This window comes from Stenella coeruleoalba (genome assembly GCF_951394435.1).
Source record: "Stenella coeruleoalba genome assembly, chromosome: 6".
NCBI lineage: Eukaryota > Metazoa > Chordata > Mammalia > Artiodactyla > Delphinidae > Stenella > Stenella coeruleoalba.
Genome location: NC_137151.1, coordinates 59,002,675 through 59,028,651, shown reverse-complemented (window position 1 = coordinate 59,028,651; position 25,977 = coordinate 59,002,675). Strand labels below are relative to the sequence as shown.

Below are 25,977 nucleotides of genomic sequence, written 5' to 3'. Positions count from 1 at the left end.
ATCTCAAATAAACAACCTAACCTTACACCTAAAGCAATTAGAGAAAGAAGAACAAAAAAACCCTGCAAAGTTAGCAGAAGGAAAGAAATCATAAAGATAAGATCAGAAATAAATGAAAAAGAAGTGAGGAAACAATAGCAAAGATCAATAAACCTAAGAGCTGGTTCTTTGAGAAGATAAACAAAATTGATAAACCATTAGCCAGACTCATCAAGAAAAAAAGGGAGATGACTCAAATCAAAAGAATTAGAAATGAAAAAGGAGAAGTAACAACTGACACTGCAGAAATACAAAGGATCATAAGAGATTACTACAAGCAACTATATGCCAATAAAATGGACAACCTGGAAGAAATGGACAAATTCTTAGAAAATCACAACCTTCTGAGACTGAACCAGGAAGAAATAGAAAATATGAACAGACCAATCACAAGAGCTGAAATTGAAACTGTGATTAAAAATCTTCCAACAAACAAAAGCCCAGTGCCAGATGGCTTCACAGGTGAACTCTATCAAACATTTTGAGAAGAGCTGACACCTATCCTTCTCAAAGTCTTCCAAAGTATAGCAGAGGGAGAAACACTCCCAAACTCATTCTACGAGGCCACCATCACCCTGATACCAAAACCAGACAAAGATGTCACAAAAAAAGAAAACTATAGGCCAATATCTCTGATGAACATAGATGCAAAAATCCTCAACAAAATACTAGCAAACAGAATCCAATAGCACATTAAAAGGATTATACACCATGATCAAATGGGGTTTACCCCAGGAATGCAAGAATTCTTCAATATATGCAAATCAATCAATGTGATACACCATATTAACAAATTGAAGGATAAAAACCATATGATAATCTCAATAGATGCAGAAAAAGCTTTTGAGAAAATTCAACACCCATTTATGATTAAAAACTCTCCAGAAAGTAGGCATAGAGGGAACTTACCCCAACATAATAAAGTCCATATATGACAAACCCACAGCCAGCATCATTCTCAATGGTGAAAAACTGAAAGCATTTCCTCTAAGATCAGGAAATAGACAAGGTTGCCCACTCTCACCACTATTATTCAACATAGTTTTGGAAGTTTTAGCCACAGCAATCAGAGATGAAAAAGAAATAAAAGGAATCCAAATTGGAAAAGAAGTAAAACTGTCACTGTTTGCAGATGACATGATACTATACATAGAGAATCCTAAAGATGCTACCAGAAAACTACTAGAGCTAATCAATGAATTTGGTAAAGTAGCAGGATACAAAATTAATGCAGAGAAATCTCTTGCATTCCTATACACTAATGATGGAAAACCTGAAAGAGAAATTAAGGAAACACTCCTATTTACCATTGCAACAAAAAGAATAAAATACCTAGGAATAAAGCTACCTAAGGATACAAAAGACCTGTATGCAGGAAACTTTAAGACACTGTTGAAAGAAATTAAAGATGATACAAACAGATGGAGAGATATACTATGTTCTTGGATTGGAAGAATCAACATTGTGAAAATGATTATACTACCCCAAAGCACCTACAGATTCAATGCAATACTTATCAAACCACAAATGGCATTTTTCACAGAATTAGAACAAAAAATTTTACAATGTGTATGGAAACACAAAAGATGCTGAATAGCCAAAACAACCTTGAGAAAGAAAAATGGAGCTGGAGGAATCAGGCTCCCGGACTTCAGACTATACTACAAAGCTACAGTAATCAAGACAGTATGGTACTGGCACAAAATCAGAAGTATAGACCAATGGATCAGGATAGAAAGCCCAGAGATAAACCCACGCACATGTGGTCACCTTATCTTTGATACAGGAGGCAAGAGTATACAATGGAGAAAAGACAGCCTCTTCAATAAGTGGTGCTGGGAAAACTGGACAGGTACATGTAAAAGTATGAGATTAGAGCAATCCCTAACACCATACACAAAAATAAACTCAAAATGGATTAAAAGGGCTTCCCTGGTGGCGCAGTGGTTGAGAGTCCGCCTGCCAATGCGGGGGACACGGGTTCATGCCCCGGTCCGGGAAGATCCCACATGCCGTGGAGCAGCTGGGCCCATGAGCCATGGTTGCTGAGCCTGCGCCTCCAGAACCTGTGCTCTGCAACGGGAGAGGCCACAACAGTGAGAGGCCCGCGTACCGCAAAAAAAAAAAAAAGGATTAAAGACCTAAATGTAAGGCCATACACTATAAAACTCTTAGAAGATAACATAGGCAGAGCACTCTATGACATAAATCACAGCAAGATCCTTTTTGACCCACCTCCTAGAGAAATGGAAATAAAAATAAACAAATGGGACCTAATGAAACTTAAAAGCTTTTACACAACAAAGGAAACTATAAACAAGATGAAAAGACAACCCTCAGAATGGGAGAAAATATTTGCAAATGAAGCAGTTGACAAAGGGTTAATCTCCAAACTATACAAGCAGCTCTTTGCAGCTCAGTATCAAAAAAACAAACATCCCAATGCAAAAATGGGCAGAAGACCTAAACAGACGTTTCTCCAAAGAAGATATACAGATTGCCAAAAACACATGAAAAGGGCTTCCCTGGTGGTGCAGTGGTTGAGAGTCCGTCTGCCGATGCAGGGACACGGGTTCGTGCCCCGGTCTGGGAGGATTCCACATGCCGCAGAGCGGCTGGGCCCGTGAGCCATGGCCGCTGAGCCTGCGCGTCCAGAGCCTGTGCTCCGCAACGGGAGACGCCACAACAGTGAGAGGCCCGCGTACCGCAAAAAAAAAAAAAAAAAAAGAGGGATGATATAGCATCTCAGTGCAAGCAACAGTGAGAATCTGTTACCATCCTTAGACTGAGGGGGCAAGGCAAGGAAGCAGCCACTGAAACCTGGAGGTAGTAGCTGTGTGGAGTGGGCCACCTGACATGACCTTCAGTAGAGGGATGCACAATGAACTGGATGGAAGGGAACTGAGGAACAAATACCACAGCCTCACTCTCTTCCCTGCCTCCGATTTCCTTTCAATGCTTCCACTGGCTGATCCCAATCAGAAAAAAGAGAATTCAAGGACACAATTCATAAAGGTCAGCCTCCCAGGGGACAGTTCAATGTAGAGGAGGGTGGAGCATGGATCGTTAGAGGCAAGTGGAAAAGATCAAACACAGTGAACAAAAATAAATCCTGTAACTTACATTTATAATCCTGCCAAAGTTTAATGACTCTTCAGTTAGAGACTCAACTTACATAATTTTTCTGTAAGGCAAAAATCCAGATAAGTTGCCTAAAGTTAGTATTTATAGAATAATTATATCAAATGGTGAATCTCTCTTTAATTAAATCCAAATGCTTGATTGAGCAACTAGGCTATGGAGATGAGAGAGGGAGAATGAAAGAGAATCCAGGTTTTTATTCAGCCACCATGATTCCAGTACAGACTCGAGACACCCATTACAAGAAGCACTGTGGCAACCAGCCCAGAAGAGGAGGTGGGGTGGTGCAGGGAGGAGAAAGGAGGATGTAACCTAGCAACAGAATCTTTAGGCCACAGTTTGCTCATAAATTTTCAAAATGGAAGTTAGTGATATCAGAAAACGTAATTAAATCAAGAGAAAGTACCAAAAAGGTGTGAGTGAGGACATAGCAAATATCTAGGTATATGAGTAAGAAAGATCAAATATTTTTAAAAATTAAAATTCCTGTGCAAAATGTCTTTCTGTATAGTGTTTTAAATACATGTACACATAAAGTAAAAAACTGTTTGGAAGGAAACAGAACTGATTTCTATTGGAAAATGCACATGCCTAAAATAGAGGTTTTTCAGTATAAATTGGAAAAATTAAATGGTTATAGTCTCCACCTTAAAGTATTAACTAAGCAAACATGTATCTTCAAGCTTATGACCCTATGATAGTTATTCAAGAATGAAAAAAATAGTTGATATTTAAATCAATTTTGATATTTCCTCCTGATTGATATCTGAGAAACATTCATGTAGAAAACTATCAGCTAACTATATCATGCAGATAATAATACCTATAACAGAACAATTTCCCTTTATTTACTGATTTCATTCATTCAGACACACTCTCTGACTTCAAGAGAATATGTTAATTGGTACACTAACTACATTTTCTTATTTTCTGTATTTTTAATGTTCTGGGATCTGGGTCCTCACTGACTGTCCCTCCCAGGAATAACCACTTCTTAGAGGTAGCAAAAGACTGAACAGGGAGTGTGCCTTTCATCGCAAACTAGCCAGTCCAGAGCCCAAACTCTGAACTATCTCCTCTCTCTGGCTCTTACTTGTCAAGAGGCAGTATCCTCTGCACTAATCTTCCTGGGGCCAGATACCAGGCACCTAGAAGAAACAGCTTCTCTGCCCCAGAGCCTGCTAAAATTATTCAAACCAGCCAATTCTAACCCTGCTTACCCTGCCTTGCCTGGTCATTCCCATGGAAACCAAAATAAAGGCTCCCACCCCAGGCTTTCCCCTTACTCCTTCTACCTCCTGACACTGGTGCTTCCCTATGTGGTCCTGCATGGTCTGGTGTGCCCCCTCCTCTTGGAAACTGTAACAAACTGTTTTGTTTTTTTTTTCGGTATGCGGGCCTCTCACTGTTGTGGCCTCTCGCGTTGCGGAGCACAGGCTCCGGACGCGCAGGCTCAGCGGTCATGGCTCACGGGCCCAGTCGCTCCGCGGCATGTGGGATCTTCCCGGACCGGGGCACGAACCCGTGTCCCCTGCATCGGCAGGCGGACTCTCAACCACTGCGCCACCAGGGACGCCCCTAACTGTTTTTTCAATGGCAATCGCCTCCTGATCTGTTGTCCTCATCATACTGGAATAACAATAAAACCTTCATTTTAAAACAATTGGTTCTAGTCATTATTGTCTATTTTAACTCTTGAAGGAACTGTGCAATAAATATTTTAGAGATTGATAATTGACTCCAAGTTCATCTATTGGCTGTGTGACGTTGGGCAGAATAATACAACTTCTATGAATCTCAGTGCACCTTTGCAAAATGGGGAAATTCCCTACTAGCAGATAAATTAGTCCTCTTTCTGTTCTCTGTTTTTATAAGATATAATACTGTATACTAAATTATCTTCCCATTGGGAAATGTAGATTGTATCCCTTTTCTGTTATCTGGCAAAAAAAAAAAATCTATAATTGTACCTAGTTACTGTTTCATTTACTTGAGACCAGCCAAACCAGTGCTGACACAATTAAGATTTGTTAGTTAAAACCCCACAAGGTGGCGGCAGAGGCAACACCATCAGCAGCCAGCAGCTCTACAGAGGAGCCTAAGGAAGGAAGGAATCAAGGCAAGTGCCTTTCTGGGAAGGGCGTGCATACACCTGAATGTCTAGGACTTGGCCTGTGCTGCTCTGGGTCTGCTGGGTCATCTAGGGTCCAGGGAACTTACTAAGCCACAGGCAGTGCTTGGCCTCACCTGAGATTCTGGGCCAGCTTTTAGAATTCATTTTGTGAGGAAGTTCAGGTTTTCTCTACAGTTCATTGTGATGTTCTACTAATACTGTATGTTACTATTATTCTTAATCCCTAATTAACAACACACAGCACATTTATGTGCACATAAGCAGTCTATTCCTGAAAAACAAAATATTTCTGACATGTAAAACATCACTTACAGTCCAAGCTTGCAGTCTTATTTACAGTCATCCATCTGTTAAAATCATAACTCCTTCATCTTAAAGTATTTTAAAAGAGATCATTTGTAGTAACAAAATAATTTGGACCACGCTATCATTAAAATTTTAAAAATCTCCCACATAGTACGATACGTCCCTCTTGAGGTTTTTAATTGCATTTGAGGGAGAAAGAGTCAATGAAATGAAACCCTCTGTGCTAATTAAGTTCTAAAATTGTGTACCACTTCTGAGGGGTGGGAAGGACCATGCAAGCTCCCCTAGAGCTGTTGAATCTTTATACCCTCAACACAAATATGCATATAGACACACAAATGCAACACACGGATACACACGTTCTAATTAGGAATTCGGAGGAGAAAAATTAAATTCTCTTAGGTGTATATCAGGAAATATTTTATTTTAAATATTTTTAAATATTATAAAATTTAATTTTCCTAGCTGAGGTTGAACAAGGGGATGCTCTACTACTTGTTTCAGTTTTCACCTTGCAAACCAGTGTCCTTTTCATCATATGTTTAGTGCTAATTTTTTATATTTTTGTGCTTTTTGTTGGTGATTTCACTGTTTTAAATGGCCCCAAGCATAGTCCTGAAGTGTTATCTAGTGTATCCAAGCACTGGAAGGCTGTGATGTGCCTCAAAGAGAAATATGTGTTAGATAAGCTTATTCAGGTGTGAGTTACAGTGTTGTTGACCCTGAGTACAATGTCAGTGAATTAACAATATATATTAAATAAGGGGTCTTTAAATAGAAACACACACAAAGCAAGGTTATGCATTGATTGGTTTTAAAAATGTTGTGAATTAGGCTCTCAGGAACCTAATACTTCCCCAGGAGAAGTCGTTCCATATTTGCTAATTCAGGGTGAGTTTATAGCGAGTAACGAGACTCCACTGTACTCTCTGTTGACCCTAGGCTAGCAGAGGCCCTCATCTCTAGTTCTCGACTCTGGCTGGAGAGTGGAATCACAGGTGGAATTGAAAGGAGAAATAATTGACAATAAAGTTCCAATTGTGGAGATTCTGATGCAATAAATAATTGTATATATGTCTCCCTGTGAGTCAAATATACAACTAGGCTTGAGAACAACTTTCTAGCTCACTTTGCTACCACAACAAAGAATTGAATGGCTGCTTTGGTACTTCCTATTGGGGATGCTCTTCAAGGGCAATGTGTGTGCTCAGGTAAGGAAAGCATCTAAAAAACAAATTTTTCTAGCTTTCTCTGGGTTATTTTTGTATTTTAATGGTCAAATAAAATGGCTTGAGCTCCTGTGACAAACAGTGTCTTACTATTAGAAATCAGAATTTTTTAGTATTTTGAGCAGGTATCACTTTATTCTAGGGGCGGTGTCACAGCCCAGTTCTAGCCAATGAGACATATAAAAAAATTCTGCTGTGACACTTTTGTTTTCCTTCACTGTGGAGAAGGCAAGTGGGAGAAACTCTATGTTCCATGCTGCTATAACCTACTTTTAACTGGAGTTGTAGGAAGAAATGATGTTCAGAGCTGTAGTAGCCATTTTGCAACCATGAGAGAAAAGCCAAGAAAATTACAGGACACATCCCAGAGTTCTGACCTCAATGAGTCATTGACTCTTCTTGTTATGTGAGAAAAATCAATTCCTGTTGCTGGGCCACACCTACTCAGGCATCGTCTTTACCTGGCAGCTGAAAGTATGCCTACTGAGATGGCCCTTCGTATCCTGTAGAGCATGGTAAGTCTGGCACAGTTCCTAAGATGTCTGACAATCCCTAGAGGGCTTATGCTCTCATTGTCTCTCTTGGATGGAATTCTCAATCTATGCTCCCTGTCTCACTTTCTACAGATACACTTTTCTCTCTGTGTAGCTCTGCTCCACCACATGGGGCCACTGCCTCTCCTTTATTAACCAAAGCACCACAACACAAACCCATTACATGTGGCAGCCTTTCATGGAAGACCTGGGACTAAGAAGAGTCAGTACAGCAAAGGCAACTCAGGAATGAACTTCTTATATCCTGGCCACCCCTGCCGCAGGGAATCTCTCACAGATTCTTTCTCCCCTTGGAATGTCAATACAATCTACCTATGGAGATCTCTTCCTCACAGTTGAGGTCACCTCAGCTCACTCTCTGATGAACAGATGTTGAGTGTGTATAGGTATGTGCACACACATGCATTTACACATATATTTGTGCAATTAAATATTGGTAGGAAATGCATTTGAAATATTAATAATGCCTATCTCTGGGTGATAGGATTATAAGTAATTCATATAATCTTCTTCAATATGATGTGATTTTCCCGCTGAAATTTCTACAGTGAATATAAACTATTTTTTAAATAAAAATTAATTTTTTAAAAAGGGTCCAATTCTGCAACAAATCTGCTGGGCAGCATGTCTGGCAATAGGCTATGAAATATATTCAAGTTCCGTGTATTAACTTAATATACCAACATTTGTCACAAAGCAATAATAACGCTAGCAACTTGGAATATTCTACTTCTACGATCTAAACGTTGAATTTCTTTTCCTCCCGGAGCTTTCTCTCCTTTCACCTCCACACCTTCCCCCTTCATTCTTATTAATACTGCTCTTCAAATTTAACACCATCTCTAGCCCTTGGGAAGCTCTCTAGAGCTGCAGTCTCCAAGTACTTTGTTCTTTTATTTTTTATAAATGTATTTATTTTTTTTGCTGCGTTGGGTCTTTGTTTCTGTGCGAGGGCTTTCTCTAGTTGTGGCAAGTGGGGGCCACTCTTCATCGCGGTGCGCAGGCCTCTCACTATCGTGGCTTCTCTTGTTGCAGAGCACAGGCTCCAGATGTGCAGGCTCAGTAGTTGTGGCTCACGGGCCCAGTTGCTCCGCGGCATGTGGGATCTTCCCAGACCAGGGCTCGAACCCGTATCCCCTGCACTGGCAGGCAGATTCTCAACCACTGCACCACCAGGGAAGCCGCAAGTACTTTGTTCTTGATCCCTATCAGTTAAAATATTTGAACACGGACCCCAATAAATAAATATATATATATATATATATATATATATATATATAGAAAATCTTTACATGTACAAATATAATGACATATCCTAAAATACAAACAACAATACAAACTTAAAAGTAAGGGATCAGGGCTTCCTTCCCTGAGAGGCCCGCGTACCTCAAAGAAAAAAAAAGTAAGTGATCAGACAAAAGTGAAATAAGATTTTAAAATGCAACTGATATAATCTACTGTATTAATAATAAAAATAATTTGTAACTGACAATGCTTTATTTTTTTTTTTTGAAATCTTAGTGTAACCATGTGATTTAGCAGCTCAAAAGTTTGGTTCAATTTATCTCAATATTTGATTTCAATAACTCATTCTACAGCAATAACTTCTGTCTCCTAATCCTACTTCAAGACTTTGTCAGCTATATAGGAGCAGAGGTGAAATGAAAATATTTAACTAAGTATATGGGGTGGGTATTAAGCAACTAGAACAGCCACTCCTCACTCAGAATGGACACAGACCGAGACATCTAACCACACAGTGCTCACCAGCTAAATGTCAACCAGGATTTCAAGGAAAAGACAATGGCACTCTACCTACAGTTGACTGTAGTTTGTTCTTGAGCATTTATTGTAAAATAAAGTAAAAGAAAAAGAAAAGCTCAGCCAATTTATGCCTTTGAGGCAAAGGTGTTGTTTTAAAGGTGTGAAAATATGCAAGTAACTGCTTTTAAAAGGAATTAAGCTATGGAGGAAGTATTTAGAAAAATGGATGTTTGGAAAATGTTTCACTGACACCTGATTTTTTTGCCAAAACTTTTCATTATGTTGAAAAGCTTTCACACGTGCACACTTAAAACCAAAAGTTTATAACTGAATTTTTGGAAGTAATTAAGAAATGGGTATCATGATCTAGTAAACTTAGAATTTTTTTCTATTTTGGACCTATTTATGTTTTTGAAATATAAACAATATCCTTTTTTTAACATCTTTATTGGCATATACTTGCTTTACAGAGTTGTGTTAGTTTCTGCTGTGCAGCAAAGTGAATCAGTTATACATATACATATATCCCCATATCCCCTCCCTCTTGTGCCTCCCTGCCACCCTCCCTATCCCATCCCTCTAGGTGGTCACAAAGCACCCAGCTGACCTCCGTGCACTACGCGGCTGCTTCCCACTAGCTACCTATTTGAGAATGGACCTGAGGACACGGGGAGGGGGAAGGGTAAGCTGGGACGAAGTGAGAGAGTAGCATTGACATATAAACGGTATCCTTTCAATAAACTTTTCTGCTAAATCAGCCTATCAGCTTTTGTTTCTTGCAAAAAGGGATCCTGTGTAAGTATCAGTTAGATGGCTATTATTATATAATGTTTATGTGTATAACTAAGTTATTTCCTCTATCAACCGTACATTCGTTGAGGGCTAGCAACATCTCTTACTCATCGTTTGTATAAAAATGCTGGCAGTCATGTATAGGGCATGTATAACATGCCAGGACTAGTGCTAAGTGCTTCCAACAACCTCATGACATAGTACTGGTATCATTATCATTCTCGTTTTACAACTGAGAAATTTGAGGTTATTTTCCTAAGATCACACAGCAATTAAGAGGCAGTGCTGAGATGTGAATCCTGGTATCCTGAGTTCACAGTCTCTAAGCTTAATCACAGCTCTATTCTGCTAGTCAAAGGGCATCTAACTGTAAATTACACAGAATAGGCTCTTTATTGATACAATTTAGTAAACAAGTGAAAAAAACAGAGCATCAATTCTAGAAGCATTTCCTCATCAAATTAAATTTATTGTCATTTTCTTTGGAAAAGGCATTACTGCCATGTGTGGCCATTAAATTGTAGTTCTAGTTTGTCAAAGAAGTGGCAGTTATGATTTTTACTACTTCTTAGCTGTAGAAAACTCAAACGGTAAGTCGCATAACGGCAAGAATCTGTTATCTAGCATCTTCCTGAACTACAATTTAAAAAACAAAATGCTAAAAGGTGACTTTTAAAACTGATGGAGACTGAAATATTGCTTTTGGGTTTAAAAAGAAAAGGCAGCTCTAGAAAAAAGGAAAAATATAGCTCAGTATGACTTCCTACCTCAAAGGAGAAAGGAAACAGAAACTTATGTTTAGAAACAATAAGGAGGATGATAATAAAAGTTATATGAAGAAATGTGACAGAGGAAACCCCTATTAAAACAAAAAAGAAAATAAACTAAACCATGGTGCAAAAATATAGATGAAGAAAAAGGATACATTTTGAGAGATTGGCTTTCTTTTTCCTCAACTTCTTTCCTCCAGCAGTGGCTCTATCAAGACTATGGTAGGGCTTCCCTGGTGGCGCAGTGGTTGAGAGTCCACCTGCCGATGCAGGGGACACGGGTTCGTGCCCCGGTCCGGGAGGATCCCACATGCCGCGGAGTGGCTGGGCCCGTGAGCCATGGCCGCTGAGCCTACGCGTCCAGTGCCTGTGCTCCTCAACAGGAGAGGCCACAACAGTGAGAGGCCCGCGTACTGCAAAAAAAAAAAAAAAAAAAAAAAGACTATGGTAGATTCCTAAAAATAAAGAGGTTTATATTTTCCCTCAGGATCAGTCCTCATCACTCAATCTTCATGCAGCAAAGTGACTCTTACCTGAAAGTAAATATGTATTGATAATTTTTATTGATGGGTATTATGTGATGCTAACGGTGAGGGTCAGGAGAGGGCATCTATATGAAAAATCAACCAGTGAAATTGCAATGTGCATTATTAGCTAGATCTTACCAGAGTCCTCATAGCACTTATCCTCACCTGGCACACTGTATATTTTCTAGTTATTATTTATTTTCTGTCTTCCCACTCCCATTAGAATGTCAGACCCATAAAAGTAGGAACTTTGTTTAGTTTTATAAACTGCTCCTAGAGCAACACTGGTCACACAGTAGGTTCTTTTTAAAAAAAATAGATTTACTTAGTTAATTTATTTTTTGGCTGCTTTGGGTCTTCATTGCTGTGCGCGGGCTTTCTCTAGTTGCAGTGAGTGGGGACTACTCTTCGTTGGCAGTGCAAGGGCTTCTCATTGCGGTGGCTTCTCTTGCTGTGGAGCACGGGCTCTAGGTGCGCAGGCTTCAGTAGTTGTGGCACATGGGCTTAGGCTTAGTTGCTCCGCGGCATGTGGGATCTTCCCGGACCAGGGCTCGAACCCATGTCTCCTGCATTGGCAGGCAGATTCTTAAGTGCCACCAGGGAAGCCCCACATAGTAGGTTCTTAATAACAATTTTTTAAGTGATTGAATGAATGATATAATCTAAATACCAAACATTTATACTTCCACTTTTGACCCTCTTTCACCAGGACAGCAATTCTGTGGTGTTAAGAAGATGTCATTATTTCCCCATATTTAATAAGCAACCCCTTTTTATTCCCCAATGTTTGAAACTAAAGGACGGACAGATGAGTAACAGGGGACAGAACGTTTTTTGGTTTGTTTGTTTGTTTGTTCTTGCTTTAACATACTGAATAAAACCTGCCAGCACCTGAGGGGGTGAGGGGGACTTTAATAGCCCTAACAGATATCTTTGTAGACACATAACTAAAATTGATAATTTGAATACTTCTGTAGAAATGTCTAATGTGGTTATCTTCTACCTACAAGATAAAGTCTCCAAAGTAAATAAAGATATGGTAATATTTTATGAAGAAACAGCAAAAAATAGCATAAATCAGGCTCACCTGCAAGGCCAAGGTTCTATTTCACTTCAACAACTTTCACTGTGTGTTTGACATTAAGCCAGCTGCCGGGTCAAGGCAAATAAAATTCCCATTCAGGGGGAAAATCAGCAAGGGCCTACTATTTGTAGAGTATTGTACTGGTCCTGTGTAAATATGTCCTTTCTTCAAGCAGCTTACAATCCTTGGGGAAGAAAAAAGGCTTAGCTACATAATATAATTAGCAAATAATATAAGACGACAGCTATAAAGTACTCAATTGGGTATTTTCTATGCCTCCGGTAAATACAAAGATTCTGTGTTTCACTTATCCAGTCCAAAACTCCACCAAGCTTCCCTGGCCTATCCAAACTTCATTGAATGTGCATTGCTAGCAGATTCCTTTTCCTAAATATATCTTTTTGACAGCCTAAATGACCCCTTCCTCCTCCATATAATTCTGGACCATGAGGTTCTCATTATGAAGCAGATAAGCTACCACCCACAGTCATCCAGGGTTGCAGAACACCTGAATGAGTAGCCACGTGAAGGACTCACATTTATGTGGCTTCTGTACCGAACCAAAGCTGCCACTTCTCAGTGTGGGTGTCTCTTCCCTCATGACATAGACAAATGTTGATGTTTACTACAAGTTGGTACATTAGTTGCTAATTAAGTTCCTAGCTGCTTCAGCCAAAACTTGCTGTATTGAATCCAAGAAAAGAATGGCAGCTACATCAAAAATAAGTTGTTGGGGATTTTGTTTTGTTTTATTAAAGGAAAGTTGTATATTAAAGAATATGGGGAACTTACATACTGGGTGATGGGAAACCCTCAGTCTTGGCTTCCTCCTAAGCTGAGCTGTCGGTTCAAGTCCTTCAGCATCTGTCACCAGGCCTTGGTCAAAGCCAAATAAATACTACTATCTATGCATGAGGCGATACAGTTAATTGCTTATCATTACTTGCTCTTTTGCATACCCACCCACAAATTCCCAAAGAGTTACTTCTTGGGGACACACAGAAGGGCAGGTTTGTTCTGGAAAGGGTACAGCGGTCACTTCATCCTGGGGTTCTGGGCTTAACACATCTCTGAAAAGATGTCTTCTTAGCTTCATCTCTCTGCCTGTCCCCTGTAATCTTACCACTCAGGCGCGGCCAGGGGCTGCCTGCATTCACCAGCCAAGGCTAACACCTTGCTGCTGACATCAGGGTCTGTGGCAGTTTCTCTTCCCCTCTGGGCTGGGAAGCCCCCAGTCACGCGCTTGCACCCCCTCCACATCTTAGCTGACGAGGGGTGATGTGAGACGGCCCTGGGAAAGAAGTCTGAATTGTAAGGCCGAACCCTGCAAGGTAGACGGAATACCCGCTGGCATTGCTGGAGCGCTGAGGTCTTACTCGCTGGAAGAGAGAATTCCCTTTCTTTTTCTTTTTCCCACAGGGCCCTTGACCGAAGGACTGTGCATACCGGAACCGACCAAAGGGTGGCTCCTCCCAGACCAGACACTCCCCGCCCGGCGGATTACGTGTGGAAAGTCCTGAAGAAGAGAATCGAAACAGAAACCGTAATCAGGCAAACTATAAAACTGCCTGGCGGAAAGCTGGCCCAGAAGCTTCCACCCCAGTGCGCAGACGAGGCGCACCGGTCCCCAGCCCCTGCGAGCGCCCGCCGCCGCCGCCGCCGCCGCCGCCGCGTCCTGCCTACCTGCCCAGGTGCGACCGCGCCCTCGCGCGCCCACCTGGGCGTCGTGCAGGCAACCCCGTCGTTGCCAGGAGCATCGCTGCAGACCCTGCCGCTCCAAAGCAGCGGGCCACACATCTCATCCGCTGAGCTGAGAACAGCAACTTGTCCGTCTATTGGGGAGAATCTTCTCCGACCTCTGAGAAGGAAAGATGTCGTCGGATGGGTATTCCGCAGACAAGAATTTCTGCTATCTCATTTCGTGTTTCAGGGCCCGAGTGAAAATGTACATCCAGGTGGAGCCAGTACTGGACTACCTGACCTTTCTACCTGCAGACGTGAAAGAGCAGATTCAGAGGACGGCCGCCACCACCGGGAACATGCAGGCAGCTGATCTGCTTCTGAACACCTTGGAGAAGGGGGCCTGGCCCCTCGGCTGGACTAGGATGTTTGTGGACGCCCTCCGGCTAGCAGGCAACCCCTTAGCCGCCCGCTACGTGAACCCTGAGCTCACAGACTTGCCCTCTCCATCCTTTGAGAATGCTCACGATGAGTGTCTCCAATTGCTGAACCTCCTTCAGCCCACACTGGTGGACAAGCTTCTGGTTACAGATGTCTTGGATAGATGTGTGATGGAAGAGCTGTTGACAGTTGAAGACAGAAATCGGGTAGGTGTCAGTTCAAATGGAGCTGGACTTGTAGGCAGGTACAGGTATTGCAACTCGGGGTTGTTCCTCCATTTGCCCCATTCCAAATGTTCTTTGATATCTTTTGGTAAATTTGGATCCCTCCTTGAGAAGAGAATATCTAGGCTTTTGAAAACATAATTTTGAAAACGGCTACTTTTCTAATTCTTTCACTGAAATAAACTAAAGAGGAGTTAACTTTAGAATAATAATGTATGCTAATAGACAACATTTATTAAACACTTACTGTGTGCAATTAGTATCATTTGCAAAATGTATTATCAGAGTTCATGCTCGCAATAATCTATTGAGGTTTTTTTATGTTATTAACTGTGCCGTTTTACAGGTGAGAAGACTGAGGCAGTTTAAATAACTTGCCGAAGTTCTCCCAGGAAGACATTAGCAGAGCTAGGGATTTAGTTCCTGATGGTGTGAAATTTTATGTCTTATTTTATAAAGTTCCATAGAACAGGGATCAGCAAACCATGATCCATGGGCTAAATCCAGCCCGAAAGCTAAGAATGGTGTTTAAATTTTCAGTTCATAAAGAAAGTTTTCTTGGAACACAGCCAGCGCTCATTCATTTACATGCTATGATTGCGCTTGCGCTTTAAGAGCATTTGTACGGAGACGTATAGCCCACAAAGCCTAAAATATTTATTATCTGGGCTTTAAACAAAACATTTGCCAATCTCTGGCCTATATTATGCACTATACCATTTAATTTTGGTCCAAATGGGGAAACTACATAGTACACACACACTTTTTTTTTTCTTTACTCAAAGTTTCAACTCTCTGGGAATCAAAAATTGGAGATAATTAACTGAAAAAATATGTTGCTAGTTGCAGTTTTTCATATTAATAAAAGAATAGTGGACTTTTTACGTGGCATTTTGACAGGATGGATTTTACAGGTGACTTTACACTTAATGTTTTATTGTTCATTGTTTTTCAATGAGTGAGGATGTCCTGTGGAGTATAGAAATGCTTACCTATTTAAATCTGACTTACTCAGGGTGTGCGTAAAAAGTCTTATTTTGAAAGGCATGTAGGCAAATAAACCCATTTTGAGGGTCAAAGTCTAACATGCTATGATTTTTGACACTTTCTTTCTCTCTTTCTTTTTAATTCATCAACTGTTTGTATCCTTGTTACAAAGTTCTGGGCACGGGACTCGTATCAGCCTATGATGTGACTTGGTCTTTAGTGACTAAAGTTAATACTCCTTCGTCCTCTTGACAGCCATAGGGCCTGTCCAAAGACCCAAGCATGCATCTAATTCTGAGGACTGGTTTTCCCAACTAGTAAATTACATTACACTGTTGTCGGTAACGTTTATGTAGTTTTGTGTATTGAGAACCAGCTAGAACGCATTATAGTAGTCCAGCTGGATATGACAAATGTGTACATCACTGTGGCAGAAACTTAATTTGGAAGACAGTATGCAGCCTTCAAGCCAGCTGGAGATGGAAGATGGCATTTCCAGCCACAGTAGCTGTTAGGAAGTCCAGAAGCAACAGAGTCCAGTAACACCACAAAGCTGTTTATGTTTAGTGGGTACGATGTCCCGATTGCCAGCGAAACAGCACTTCTCCTTATTTACTCTAAATATGTCTGCCTATCAGCATCACTTTTGTCTTGCCTGGATTGAATTTCTGCCAGCTAGTTTTTATCCAAGTTCTTGATTCTGGCAAGCTTGGAGGCAGCTAGCAGGAATGCAAGGGATTTGACACAAAGAAGATATAGAGTAAAGGGACATTTGTGTAGTGGTAGCAGTTAAGGCCAAAGCAACCCAAATTCTCCCTCAGAGTCGTATTTCAAAGGAGGCCCTGAAAGCTAGAGGAGCTATGTATCTGAGGCTTTCAAAGGAGCAATAGTGTCTGCGTGAAACTTTGGAATAGTTTTTGTACACGTCATTTTACAGGTACCATCAGTCTCAAAAGGAATCAATGGCGGATGATGGAAAGGCACCACTAGGTTTAGAAGAATCCCCAGCATGTTGATATGGGGTCCTTGAGGAATGTTTATCGTATAACAGCAAAGTGTAGTGGGGAAAGCATGGGAATTTGGAATGGCAAGACCTGGATTTGAGATCTATCTCTGTTTCTTACCATCTGCGTTACTTTGGACTACATTATTTGTTTCCTGATCCTAAGTGTACCCATGAAAATGGACATAATAATAATTTCCTGTCTCATTCACAGTATTTTATTGAACATGAGTGAGAAATAGTGTTTATGAAAAGGCTTTATAAATAAGAAAGAGCTGTTTGGTTATGATGTGACTTCTATTATTTATTTGGTCACATTTCCTTGTGAATTTAAAGTTTCAGGGATTTAGGTAAATACCCCATGTTGAAATTGAGATCTGCCTCCTAAAGTCCCTGGATTAAACTGTGATTTGAGGGAGAAACAATGTTTTTCATCTAAGGATGAAACCAGAACCCAGTTAGGACTAAGTATAATATTGGTGCTTAATAAGTGTTGATTGATTGGATTTATTTCCAAGGAATTGTCTGGAATAAGAAATGAAAACACTTGGAGTAATGAATTGCCTTGCCAGGCATTGGGGAATGGATGGGTGGATGACGAATATAAGATCTCCAAATCTGCTTTTTTGACACCTTAAAATAGCATTTAACTAAGAAATCAGAACTTCTAAAAAACATTTTATTTTAATGCTTTTCCTGTTTTCCGGTTGACACTTTCTACTTGGTCTTGGATTCTCACCTCCACCTCCCAATCCCTGCCCCTCTTACGTAAGCACTTCTAAAAACATGATCCTAGATTTAGTTTTGTGACCAGCAGGTACCCAAAGAAATTTATTTAATCCTCTGATTATTCATTCATTCGGTTTAAATTTATGGAGCGGCACCTTGCATCAGACACCATGCTAGTGCTGAAATGATTGGAGAATAACACAAATGCCGTCTGTGCTTTCACGGAGTTTACTATGCGGTGTTGATCAGTGTTCATTCTTCTAACAAATAATTAAAGAATGTCTAGTATATGTGAGGCACTATTGCAAACACTGAGGACTCAGCAATAAATACAAGAATCACTTTATAGATCATTATAATAGATGCTCCCTAACAGCAAGGGGGTGTCCCTGTACTGGCCTGCTTCTATTTAGGATGCTAAGTGACATCGTAGCACATCCATGACTTAGACAGCCATGAACTGTGGATCATGTAAACATTTCTATAGTGTTTTTTTAAAAAATTAATTAATTTGTTTATTCATTTATTTATTTTTGGCTGTGTTGGGTCTTCGTTGCTGTGCAGGCATTCTCTAGTTGCCTCAGGCGGGACCTACTCTTCATTGTGGTGCGCGGGCATCTCACTGCAGTGGCTTCTCTTTTTGTTGCAGAGCAAGGGCTCTAGGTACGCCGGCTTCAGTAGTTGTGGCACACAAGCTCAGTAGTTGTGGCTCACGGGCTCTAGAGCCCAGGCTCAGTAGTTGTGGCACATGGTGTTAGTTGCTCTGCGGCACGTGGGATCTTCCTGGACCAGGGCTCGAACCCGTGTCCCTTGCATTGGCAGGCGGATTCTTAACCACTGCACCACCAGGGAAGCCCCTCCACACTGTCTTAATATCAATTTGAACAGATTAAGTAAGCTGCATGTTTCAGCCCTGCCCAGTTCAAAGCATCAAACATCTATAGTCCTAGAAGACACTCTGTACCTTTCATTTACACAGTAGAACAGCAGATAATATCACCAGTCCAACTAGAAACCCTCCAGTTCCATCTACATGAAGTTGAGTATTAGAGTTAATCTTCTTCTAGCTCATTGTAATGTCAGGTAAATTAGGATGGGTAAGAATTTTATTAGCAACAAAAAGTACAAATAAGAAATTAGTTATGTCATTGTGACAATACATAGTCATTCAGAAAGACATTAACTTTTGGAGGGAACTTGTTCTTTAAAAATTCTTTGTTTTTAACGTAAGAGTTTTGCTTCCTGATTTACTGGTACTGAGGGTTGAGCTCTGCTATATTAAAAGGTCACCATTATATTTAAATAGCTATCTACGGTTGTTCTGAGGGGGAAGAAAGCATTTTTATCTAACTTTACAATTGTGTTGGCAAGCCAGTGCTTAAACGAAATATCTTTGGTTTCTCTACTGATTTCTGTTAGAAAAAACATAGATCAAAGAATTCAGGGAGCTTCCCTGGTGGCGCAGTGGTTGAGAGTCCGCCTGCCGATGCAGGGGACATGGGTTCGTGCCCCAGTCCATGAAGATCCTACATGCCGCGAAGCGGCTGAGCCCGTGAGCCATGGCCGCTGAGCCTGCGCGTCCGGAACCTGTGCTCCGCAACGGGAGAGGCCACAGCAGTGAGAGGCCCGCGTACCGCAAAAAAAAAAAAAAAAAAAAAGAATTCAGGATATGAAAGTATTGAACTGTATTACCCACAAACTCATATTTATTTTACACTCTATAAATTAGTTAACAATGTATCCATAGACATTTTTAACTTCATATTCAGAGAATACATTCAGTGGGGAAGGAACATGAGTGGGAATCATTATATGTCCTGTTTCAGGCTCAAGTCTAAATATTCATTTCCCAAGAATTTCAGTAATCAAGTGTATATATTGGGATTTTTTTTTTTTTTTTTGAGGTACGCGGGCCTCTCACTGTTGTGGCCTCTCCCGTTGCGGAGCACAGGCTCCGGACGCGCAGGCTCAGCGGCCATGGCTCACGGGCCCAGCCGCTCCGCGGCATGTGGGATCTTCCCGGACCGGGGCACGAACCCGCGTCCCCTGCATGGGCAGGCAGACTCTCAACCACTGCGCCACCAGGGAAGCCCTATTGGGATCTTATATATAGGAGAACAAATTTAAGTAAAAAACATTGTGTGATTGCTTTAAAGGGAATTGATGTACTTTCTAGCAGGAAGGAACTAGGAAGATTTCTTAAAAATTCAGAATCTTGATGACCCTGCTAAAATTGCACGGGTATTATATATGTAGTTCCACATTCAAACAATAAAAATACTTGCAGGAAATAATGGCATAATGATTCTCAAATGCCTGAACTCAGTAAGGACAAAGCAAGCTTGACAAATACAATTCTACAGTAAAGATCGACTAACTGGTTAATTGTCAAAGAAAATTTAGTGGATATAATATGCTTAGGTTTTTAAGTATAAGTCTTTATTACAGTGCTTCACTTGTTCATTTTAGAGAAATGCTTTCTGATTACTACTTCTGTGGAATGAGTTTAAAGCTGATAAAAGGCTGAGATAATTAAAAATGGAAATGGTTGAGTTAAAATAAGGTGCTCAAACCAGTCTCATTTAGCATCTTTAGAGACTACTGCTTAAATTAGCAGGTAATAGAGATGTTACAAACATCAGAGAAGACAAAGGATTTCCACTAGAAAATTAACAAAATTAAAGAAAAGTAGGAAATGAGCAAGAATCTGCTTAGAAATGCTGTGGGGGAGATGGACTGAAATCGCCTAAATTTTATTAAGTCAAGTAGTCATTTTAACCACTTCTTGTCAGAAAATGAACTTAAAATTGGAGACAATTACCAGCTATAATTACAGCTCAGTAAGGCAGTATTCAGCCTCTGAAGCCAATGCCTGGGATCTAATTCTACCTCTGCCATTTACTAGCTTTGTGGCCTTAGAGGGGTAACTGGACTTCTCTGAGCCTTGGATTTCTGATCTGTAAAATGGGTTAATATCGGTATCTTCTTCAGAGTTGTTGGGTTGATATATGCAAAACATGTATAATAACATAATTATCTATTAGTTGATGAAACGAACATATTCTTTGGGTAGAAATCATGTGGTATAATCTTGTACTAAGTAGTGTCTGCTGGTGAAATGTTTGTAAAGATAGATGTTTTCCCAGTCATCATAATAATAAACACTGAATTTGTACCAGACATTGTTCCAAAAATGTGAATTCCTGAAATTAAATGGTTATTGGATATATTTATAGGACTAGAAAATACACAAATTTGTAGGAAACAATTAATCTAGCTGAATAGTCCATATTATACATGTAGAAGATGGGCAAATGTTGAGAAAGACCTCTGAGAGTATGTAAGTTAGTACTTCTTACCTAAGCTGCTGATTAGAATCAAGAGGTGCTTTTGAAAAAAGTTTCTGGTTTCCCCCCATGGACAAATCAGAATCTCTGGGGGTAGATTTCAGACATCAGTATTTTCTAAAGCTCCTCAGGTGATTCTAACATGCAGCTAGGATGGACAAATGCTGTAATTTTATTTCAGGTGCTTCATTTTACACATGTAGAAACTGAGGTCTGGAGAGGAAGTGGCTTGACTAATGGCCCAGCAAGTTGATGGTGTCCTGCCTAATTTCTTTCTGGTCTAAATGTGATCTTTTCTCCAAATGTTTGGTGCTGTATTAAGAACTGGGGAGATGCACTGTAATAAGGATTACACAAATGATTCACATTTAAAAAGATTTACTAGATTAATCTAAAGGAGAAATTAAATGAAAGTTAAAAATAGTAATGAATGGATATAGAAATGCTTCTGCCCAATACTTAAAAAAAGGAATATAGAAATAAATGTCTTATAATGTTAAGTAAATACAAATTTTTAAAAAAATATATTATAGCAGTAATAAATAATACAAATATTAAAGAATATAAATGTCTGATAGTAATTACTTATTCCATAGTGGTAATAGTGAAGAAAGAGAGGTCGGATAAGAAATGTTTGATTTCCTGTTTATAGACTCCATGGGTTGAAAAGATACAGCAAGCCCCAGATATACAGAAAGAAATTGATGCAAATAGACGTAACATGGCTAGAAATTAAAGACGCCTTCTTTTGCACCCCTTATTCAGAATGGCGGAGGTAAAACATGTTTCCTAAGTGTCAGCTTTGAATATCTCAATAGCTTAAAAAAATAGTGTATATTTAAAAGGGGGATTGGCCCAGGGATTTTTTTCCCCCTAGAATCCAAAATTTCTATAAGCGGTATTGCTGTTTTCTTTAGTATTTGAATATGAGCCTTTATACATATGCTTAATTGTGCAATTTTTCTAAAGGCTAGTTCCTGTTTAAGTTTATTCATAAGATAGTTGGACTTCTTTAATTCTACTTTTCTCTTAAAACAGGTTTCTGCTGCAGAAAATAATGGAAATGAAGCAGGGGTAAGAGAGCTACTGAAAAGGATCGTGCAGAAAGAAAACTGGTTTTCTACGTTTGTGACTGTGCTGAGGGAAACAGGAAACGATGCGCTTGCCCAGGAGTTAACAGGCACCGATTGCTATGAAAGCAATGCAGGTATTGCTAATTCCACAAAGGAAGGGTTTTTGCGTTTCGCCTAGTGACTGAGAGTTTAATGAAACCTGTAGACACAGTGCCAAATACTAGGGTATTTAGAATCAAAATTTCAAGCGATTTTGAGAGGTATGTTTTCTTCCTTTTACAAATGAGGAAACTGCTGCTTGGGAAAAGATGAACCTTCCAAAGACCACAGCACTCAGCAAGCTGGGCTGGAATATTGGCAGCTGACTCCTTGTCCGACATGTTTTCCATTTCCCATCTTATTTTGGAAACAAAGTGATTGTCTGAGATTTTTATCAAGATAATTTTAACATTGCCTAGACAAATAAATTGGAAGAAAATATTTTAGTGATTATTACAACTGCTGCATAGTCTTCTGGACATTTATATAAATTTTTAAGGAATTTATTAAACATTTGATAAAAGGTCTGTAATTGCTAACATATCACAGTGTTCCTTTCTGTGAGTTTTTAAAAGTATTCAATTATAATAATAAAAATAACATTCTAGAGCTCTTTCACATATATCATTTGTAAATCTAATATAATCTGCCATCTTATTTTTCTTTACAGAGTATGTTTCCTGTGCTTTTAAAAATATCATATGTAAGACAAATTGAAGTTTAATTGGTAATGAATGATTACCAACTTATAATTGGTATAATTTTTTCACAATTATATATAATTTAAATGATTATAATCATTTCAAGCTTACTTCACTTCTTTTATTCAGTCAGTCATTCAATCAACATGTAATGAGTACCAGACACTGTTCTGGGTGCTGGGGATATGGATTTAAATGAGACATACAAAGTCCCCATTCCCATAAACCACACTTCCTAATGGAATAAAAAACACAGTGAACAATTTTCTAAGTTACTTATGCAAAAGAAAAACAGATAGTTACTAAATTATTAGAGTAAACAGCATATTGTGATTTTATGCTGTATTATTTATGAAATAGCTTAATTTTGCTCAGTGGTTAGAAATACACACAGATATATATACACATATATACCTGTGTGTATATATATCTAGTGTATATATACACATACACACAACAGTGTGTACGTATGTGTGTGTATATGTATATATAGCGAGAGAGACAAACATAAACACACACAAATATTTTTACTATGAAATATTGAAAAGCCCAGAAGAATTACAAAATAGTATTAATGGACCTGTGTGTAAATAATCATGGGGAGTGAAGTGTAATCCATGTTTAGGGAAGGTCTTCTTGCTTCAGCCCAAAGCAAATGCTGTATGGCGTCATATGTTTGGGATGGCCACAAAGTGAAAAGCTCAAGAGGCTCCCCCTTTTGAGATTATCTAGGGATTTGAGGGGGATTTATTCAGCCAAATGTGGTTAATCCAGCTTTCAAAAGCCAAGCAGTAATTCCATGATCTGTCCACTAGCAGGTCCCCCAGTTTCTACTGTCATTGTTTCTATTTCCACAGCAAAGTGTAACTGTATTTAAAAAAAAATCCCTCTCAGTAGAAGCACCTTGATTTTGCTTCAGTTCTCTGGAATGGGCTCAGTGGTGCCACTTGCTTGCAACATCAAGATTATGGGTTCTTTTGCATTTATATATTATGGCCCAGCTATTATTTCCACAATGTAACTCTAATGCCAGTTTGCTAATTCTAAAGGGACTTCAGGCCAAACTTACATACAATAATGGGGCCAGATTTCTCCTACATACCTCAAGGATGAGCTGGACCCCAGTGCAGATCACACCTTCTCATGATGAGTTCCCTTTCAAGACCTTGTGCGACCATTTCCATCCATGACAAACACCCTAGGACTTGAACTTCAAAGGGAAATGACTGCAGTCTCAATTTTTTTGTTCCCTGGGAAATTTTGGCCTCAGTGTATTGAGGGATATTAGAAAGAGCAGCCTTGCAGATCACAAAAGACCTTGTTATATCCATCCCCCAAAGTAGAGGGTACTTACCCATTTTACAGTTGTGTACTAGTTTAGGAAAAAGTCTAAAAGATCAACTCTAAGTGTCTTCTAGCTTCTCCTGACATAGACAACGTCTCGCCATATTTCTGTCTTTTTTTTGTTGGGGGGGAGCGGAGCAACAAGTTACATACAACATATTTCTTTCTAAGATATTTTTAAGTTCCACTTTACAAGGTGCCTTGTTGGACGCTAATGCGATTTTTCAAATTCTAATGCTTTGAACGATAGCAATCCTAGGTAAAGTATATATACACGTAATACCTGTATAATAACACACCTCATCATATACCTCATCTAATGTTCACATGCCTTCCTCTTTACTTTCCTTATAATATGCCATAACTTCGTATTATGATTAAGTCTTTACATGTCTGTTTCAGAATGGCTTGGGGACTAGTTTATCCAAACTCTCCTAGCCTGTGCACATAATGTCGGCTGGCCAAGGCCAAACACTTTATAAAAGGGATAAAGCCCTCCTGAAAAGAAAAAAGTGGCACCAATTATCCATCATCCTTTTCGCCCTCCCTGGTCCCCTGACAGGATCCTCTTACATTTGGGGCTTTTCCTTCTTTCAACCAAAGTGGGTGATGATGGCTGTTACCCCAGATATGTGGGCTCTTACAAAGACAGGGAGCCCAGTAGAAAGGGATTTCTAAGCTTCTTTTGAAGGTTGGATGGAAGATGCAATCCCCTTCTGGAACTCAGCATCCTTACACTCTCACTACCCCTACCAGCAGTCAGGGTGCTTCTGACCAACTCATTCCAAATAAGTAGGGCTTACTTCTCATGTCCTCCACTGAAAATCCAATCAAGGGAGTCAGGAATTTAAATATTGTTTGCTAACCTGTACATATTATTAAGGGAATCTAACCATTTTTCTAGCAGGTCTTGATGCCCAGAACAAAGTTAGCTGTCATTATTCAAAGTTAGCTGTGGTAGGAGCTGCTGTGGATGGAATCGAGCCCCCCTGCCACCAAATTCATATATTGAAGCCTTAACCCCCAATGTGACTGTATCTGGAGCTAGGTCTTTAGGAGGTAATTAAGGTTAAATGAGATCCAGAGGTTGGGTCCCAATCTGATAGGACTGAGGCCTTATACGAAGAGGAAGAGAGATCTCTGTCTCTTTCTCTCTCCCCACCATGTGAGTTCACAGTGAGAAGGTGACATTCTGCAACCTCAGGAACATGCTCTCACCAGACACCAACCTGCTGGCACATTGATCGTGGACTTCCTATTTCTAGAACTGTGAGAAAATACTTTTCTGTGACTTAAGTCACTCAATCTATGGTACTTTATCATGTTGGCCCATGCTGACTAACACAGGGGCCTGGGCTCTGGATCCTGACACTTAATGAGTCCTGGCTCCTTCATGTCCCTGGATGTGTGACTTTCACTGGGTACTTGCCCTCTCTGTGCCTCAGTTTACTCCTCTGTGAAATAATATTACTGATTACCCAGGATTATTTTGAGGGTTAAAAGATTTAACATTTGTAAAGCACAAAATAAATTGTCTATTATTATTATAAACCCCAAACATACTTAATATGTACCTACAAATATTATAAAATCATCTTGTCTAAAGACAAACTCCAAAGTCAGAACAGTTTTCTTCAGGAAATTCTCCATACACAGCACACATTTTCTCTTTATTCTTTAAGATGGGTTAATCGAAAATGATACTTTAAGAAATTTTCTTTATGGCATCAGTCTCTGACACATTGTACTTCAGAAGGGCAGAAACTCTTGCCTTTCTTTGTAACTTTCTTTCAAAAGTCTTAAGAAAACACTCAATACATGTTGGCTGAAGAAAAAAAAATGTTAGGTGGAAGAAATGGTGGGAAGGAGAAAGGAAGGATTCAGAATATTTCATTAAATTTCTAAAAAAAATCTCCAGAAATTCAGAATACATGAATGTAGGCTGACATTAAAGCATATGTACATCTCGTGTAGAACACGCAGTGAGAGAACAAAAAGGCTAGAGCACAAGCTGAAGAAAAACTACCACCAAGTTTGCATTTTCATTAATGCAGCCTTACATGTGACTT

General features: G+C 39.7%; 1 protein-coding gene across 1 annotated transcript in view; it reads left to right on the top strand.

Moving 5' to 3' along the window:
* The first annotated feature begins 13,912 nt into the window (after window positions 1–13,912).
* Window positions 13,913–25,977, top strand: part of IFIH1 (interferon induced with helicase C domain 1) — a 55,863-nt gene continuing 43,798 nt past the window's right edge. The window contains exons 1-2 of the mRNA XM_079924109.1: window positions 13,913–14,667; window positions 21,790–21,958. Of these exons, the coding sequence (XP_079780235.1) occupies window positions 14,212–14,667; window positions 21,790–21,958 (625 nt within the window). The 5' untranslated portion in view covers window positions 13,913–14,211. The remainder of the gene's footprint in view (window positions 14,668–21,789; window positions 21,959–25,977) is intronic.